This window comes from Lissotriton helveticus, chromosome 8 (genome assembly GCF_964261635.1).
Source record: "Lissotriton helveticus chromosome 8, aLisHel1.1, whole genome shotgun sequence".
Lineage (NCBI taxonomy): Eukaryota > Metazoa > Chordata > Amphibia > Caudata > Salamandridae > Lissotriton > Lissotriton helveticus.
Genome location: NC_136069.1, coordinates 866,430,131 through 866,436,130, shown reverse-complemented (window position 1 = coordinate 866,436,130; position 6,000 = coordinate 866,430,131). Strand labels below are relative to the sequence as shown.

The window sequence follows — 6,000 nt, the reverse complement described above, 5'->3', positions numbered from 1 at the left end:
GAATGGGGTACTAGGGAGAGTGAAAAGGGGTGGCTCCATATGGATAGAGCTGTGACTGGACGTACCATCTGGGATTTGGCGTGGAAACATAAGGCGGGGCGTTCTCCTAGCGCCTACTTGGCGGTACCCACGAAAACGGTGTTGGAGATATGGGACAGGATAGCGGTACGTAAGGGCCTCACGACTTTTCCTTCTCCACACACCCCAATTGAAGGGAACCCGTGGTTTCCACCGGCTCACCGTACTAGTGCCTTCCATAGGTGGTCTCAGGGCGACTGTAGGGTGCTTACAGACCTCTTTGACGGGGGCGCCCTTAAGACTTTCGCCCACTGCCGGGAGGAATTCCGACTCCTGTCTGAGGCTGAGATGCAATATGTTCAGCTGAAGCATTGGGTGCTGGCGGATGCGACGTACCAGGCGGCTACCCGTGCTTTTACCCCTAGCCGCTCTTGTACGGAAACGAAGGGCTTGATCTCAAAAATATATCAGATTCTGCAACACCCTCAAGCGCCACCTTCCCATGCCTATCAACAACGATGGCACTCTATTTCGGGTGCGGACATCACATCGGCGCAGTGGCTCCGTCTGTGGCGTGACATACCTAGAGTGTATCGTAGCATACCGCAACAAGAGAACGCATATAAAATGATGACCCAGTGGTACTACACACTGCAACGATTGCACAAAATGTTCCCAACTTCTTCTCCTGTGTGCTGGAGGTGTCGATCTGCGACTGGGGATATTTTGCATGTCTGGTGGACCTGTCCCTCACTAGCCTTCATCTGTAAGGAGGTCCTGAGTCACATTACGGGGGGTCCTGGGGTTTCCTCTGCCTGAGGCCGCTAGCACAATATTACTGGGTGTCAAACCTGCGGGTCTGCTGGCGCTGACCCGGAGTGATTGGACACTAGCGCTTCAAATGCTGGGTGCAGCCAGGCAGCTCATCGCCCTGTACTGGAAGAAGACGGAAGCACCTCCCATTGCTGCGTGGTTTGTGAGACTCTGGCATGTCATTACAATGGAGCTTCTTTCAGCTAGATTGCAGGCTCGCGACACGTGCTTTAAGGCGCTGTGGCAACCCCTGGTGAAATATTTGTGCAAAGTAGACCATGCGCAAAACATACCCCATAAGCGTTTAGTAGAGGATGCTGTGCTCCCCCCTACATCGAACAGGCTTTTGCTATAACAGCCCTAGTGACCGAGGTATAGAGCTTAGCGGGTGCTACTGTTCTCCCCAAGGTTTGGAGCGATACTCTCCCCCCTGTCTCCTCAACTGTACTCTAGGCCCTCTTTCTCCTCTTTTCTAATTCTTTCTCCTTACTCTTTTCTACTGTCTTTTCTGCTCTGATGCCTCTCTTTAAGGCACTCTGTTACAGTTCAGACCCTTCTGGTCCGGTAGTTTCACCAGTTCTAAGTTCTTTGATTCCATTCGGCCCTAGGGGCCAGGCTATTTTTGGCAGAGACTGCCCGGTATACCCTGGGTATTTTCAGACGCGGCCGGCCCTATCGGGTTGTAGGCAGAACGCTGTGTATAATGCTACTACTTATGTGCAATGTCAATGTTTTTTTTTCATGCATTTTCTCTGACGCGGCCGGCCCTTCTAGGGTTGTAGGCTTATCGCTGTGTACAAGTCACTCCTACGCGTACTCCCTGTTCCGGGGGTGAAATTAAAAAAAACAAAAGATTTGAATAAAAATGTTTTTATACTTTCTCTGCTCTGTTTTTGCAAAATATTTTATACTTACTCTGTTTTGTTTTGTAAAGCGCTCCGATACCCTACTCAGGGTCTTGTTCGTGCTATAGAAAACTCTATAAATAAATAAATAAATAAATAAATAAATAAAAAGCAAATATATGGACAACAGAGGAATAGAGGGAGGAGCTGTGAGCAAGCAAATAGACAATGGAGGGTGGGAGGAAGACGCTGGGGGAAAGTACACAAAGTGAAAGGAGGAGGGTGGGGGCAAGCAGAGGAACATCAGAGAGAGGGAGGGACTGGGACAAAACAGACAGAGAAGTACACCAGGGAGATAGCTGACAAACACACTCTTCTAGGGTGGAAACACAAAGAAGAAATGCATCCATGCTTCACGGGAGGAACAAACACGAAGGGGAAGGAAGCCTATGGCAGCTGACCAATATGAAGGAACCAAATGAGCATGACAAGGCAGCCAAACAAGGGGAAGTCTCTCAGTCCACTGTTCAAAAACAAAAGCTCTTAAAGACCTGAGCTGTCTAGGCGAGGCATAAAAAGAAGTTTGGCAAAAAAAAAGAAAACCTGCTACGAGCTAAAACTGTAGACAGTTCACTGTTGATGTTGTGAGACTGTACTGCTGTTAATAAAACCTGTAAGGTTAGCAAAGGAGTGCACACTAGCCACACAATCTAATTTGGCTATTTTGCTTTCTACCTTCAATAATTGCATCTATTTATTTGAGTACTTGATACAAATTCTGGCTTCTTTGAGATGTGAGATACAATAGAACATGGAAATGCTTACTACAAATTTATTTAGTCGAAACGTGGTAAAGAACTATTAAGATTTTAGTGAGTATTTTATGAAAACTATCATATTTTACAAATCTATACTAAATCATATTTCAAATAGCAAATGTAAATCATAGTTATATCTAAAGCTGTCATCACACAAAGAGTAGAACAGAAATTCTTTATATCAGACATTTTTATCCTTCATAAAATCACAATGGATGTAGGTTGTCAGTGTTTACTTTAAATTATTTTAATAAGTCGATAATTTTAAGTGTTTAAAAATGTAACCAGACATCTTAAGCATTTTGCTAATTTGGTAATACACTGCTAGAAAATAGTTCCCATGTCATAAGCCCCAATAGATAAATGTTTAGGTCCTTCACAACATGTTTACCTAAAATGGGATTAGAAGGAATTTTAAGCTGATTGTAGAAAAATGGCCCTTTCCCATTCAGATACTCCCATTTAAGAAATATCTCAAAGTGCTATAAAGAAAAATACTTACTTTACATATAAAAAGAACAAGTCAATGGAAGTAAGACCGTTAAGTACTAAAAACACAAATAAATGCAATAAAAGCTATGCCTGCTAGTCAACGACCGCATTAATGAATCTATGTATGATTAATTGCAGTCAAAACGGTTTATTCTGTGATTTTGTATGTCAATCGCACAATTCAAAATCTATACTTAATGTCCTCCTGCAGTGATGTTCATAAAAGATCACCAGTGCTAGCAGAGAGTAGGTCTTACCGAAAGGATCATGTGCAGTAGTGCAAATGTACTCTATTTTGTGGGACTGATCACTCCCTCCAGCCACAGCGGAGATTATTTTGGCCACCATAGGCTAAATTAAATGTCAGCCTAGCCCTAAAAAATGGGTTGTATATTGCTTTAAAAGTTAGGTACTGTTTGAGCAGCAGCACTGCCAAGGGCCTCTTTTTGTGTGACATTGCTGTAATGTTCTGATGCAGAGGTACACGATTAACATACAGAGGTACGCGATAAACATACACCAAACTATTGGTTAAGGGGATCAATGATGAATGAAAATAGCAAGAGGACTGCTGGAGGAATAGGTTCTGATTACAATAAATTAAATACGAAGATATGTTTACTGCTACTAACCAAGCATAGTCAGGACAACAGGTATGAGTTATGCAAGGCCACAAAATAATGGATTATATTGGTAAAGAAACAGAAGTGGGTTGAAATCTGAAAAATAGCTACAGAGCAGCAACATGTTTGAGTCAGATGTGCTACACTGCCGAAATATCAATGTGAAAAAGCAAAACAGGTGCATGTGGTTAATAAGATGAAAATGATGCAAATGGCAACATTTTATGAACTGTTGTGTAAAAAGGAAGGGGGAGGGTCAATAATAATAAAAAAACTGTGGGCTTTGGCCAGAGTTTAGATTTGAAAATTGAGATGCAATTATCTAACCACACTATCTGGCGGAGAAAAAAGAAATGGGTGAGACTGTGTATACAAGCCATGTATGGGGGTTTGCTGCGTATGACACATGCATGCCTGCATGACAACACCTAAAACTCTGACTTAACAGCATTGAAAGCCATCTCTGGCCAAAAAGACAGGTGGCATGCTGCCCACATATTGAGAATGGGAAAGAACAGGGACATAAAAGGAATAACCTGTAACAATCATTGGCACAATATACTTTCAGAAAAAGAAGTTCCCCTAGTCGTGCCATGCTTTCTTTAGTGCGCAGTGTGACCAACCGATGATTTGATGAAATGAAAGCACTATTTAGGTGGAATCCAGGAGGACATTCTCCCAAAATATCAACTGCTTGAAAAATAATAAAACACTAAGAGCCTTATTACGACTTTGGCGGTCTTCAAGTGGCGGCGCCACTGCGACATCCGCTGGAGAACTGCCGAAACTGTGGTGCACCCGCCTACCTGATTGGGAGTTTAATCTTGGTCGAGCAGGACCACGGCGGTCTCAAGGCATTGGGCTGTTACCCTCATAGGAGAGCTTAACATGCAACCCGCTGCCATGACAGGGCCTGCAGCACGTTTCTGCACTGTGTAGCATGCATGCCACATGACACACCGTGCAGGAATACGGGGGCAATTCCAAGGGGGCACATATGTCCACCCGCTGGTACCCCCACACCCAGGGGCGTTACAGGGCACTGTTAGGCCTCCTTGGTTGCCTCTCCGCCACCTTTTTCATTGTAGGCTTACTGCCATGAATAGGGTGGTGAGAGGGCAACTCAGAATATGCTTGATAGTGCCACAGCAACATTGCCAGCATATTCCTGCTCCTGACCGCTGCGCAACCAACCACCCCAATAATAATACTGTGGTTAGGCCCACAGTGTGGCGGTGGTCGGACTGTAATCACGAGCGCTGGCAGTAAGGCCCTATGTCAAGATACTAAACCGTTATGGATAGGAATGGACGCCTGTAGCCCCCCCCCCAAACCACTTCAGAAACTGCACAACATACTAATCACCATCTGGAGTGACACAGTCACACTGCCTAAAACAAAAAGAGCATCCACTGGCCTAATGAACACAATCTCCGCCTGAGATCACTCAACCATGTACCAATTACCTGCACAAACCCCAAGAGATATATATTAACTGCATTTAAGATTCTTAAATATATACAAGCAGGATATTTCTCCATTTAGTGCTTAGGTCCGTGAACTGCAGCTATAGCTTATTTACAAACGTCGTAACTTCATATATAATTCCCTTGGTAACCCCCAAAAATGTGTAAGGTTAACAATCATGTGTAAATAAAATATACCGTTTCAGATTACAAAGTTTGTTTCATTTGAATGATTAGAGGGTGAGCCACTTGGATGACGTAATTGCGAACAAGTTCCTGTTTGCATGTGCCAGAGAACAAGCTTTGGTGAAGTCCTCAGATTTCATTCGCTTTCTTCCGAATCGTCTCCAGCTGTTGAAAGTTAAAACAGATACCAGTGTCAACCATCTACGTAAATCTCTCTTCAGGAGGGTTGTTAATTATCTTGCAACATGTCCTCAATTTCTTTGTCCCAGTTGTCATCTCGCCTTTCTGATTCAGAAACAACCTCATACTCCTGGAGTTCTTGCTGTAGTTCCTTTTCCCAATCTGCTGAGTCATCTACAAGGAAGGGGAGATATTCTTTAGAATACTTTCGCTTCAGCTTTTCCAGGAGATGCGCATTCAATATAATTAGTACAGGAAAAACATGTCCACTTTTAGTGACACTGTAAATACATGTGCAAATATAAAAAAGTCTCTGGCGGGATTTCCTAAGGCATGTGGTGGCCTATTCTGTCATACTTAAGACTTCAACATCACTTTGTGCAAACCGTTGTCCATCATCATTTAAATCAAACAGAAATTAAAGGATTCATTGTTGCTTAACATTTAATATTAAACCTCAACGTTTAATATGTGGCTACAGCTCAATTGTAAAACCCCACACTGCGAAAACCTCAACTATTTTATGGAAGGGGATAAAACAAAATTAGCAAAGATATGC

The 6,000-nt window shown here is 43.3% G+C and overlaps 1 protein-coding gene across 2 annotated transcripts in view; it reads right to left on the bottom strand.

The window, feature by feature from the left end:
* Positions 1-2,712: 2,712 nt before the first annotated feature.
* Positions 2,713-6,000, bottom strand: part of SYAP1 (synapse associated protein 1) — a 202,623-nt gene continuing 199,335 nt past the window's right edge. For both annotated transcript variants that reach the window (XM_078657670.1, XM_078657671.1), the window contains exon 9: positions 2,713-5,615. In XM_078657670.1, the coding sequence (XP_078513796.1) occupies positions 5,491-5,615 (125 nt within the window). In that variant the 3' untranslated portion in view covers positions 2,713-5,490. The remainder of the gene's footprint in view (positions 5,616-6,000) is intronic.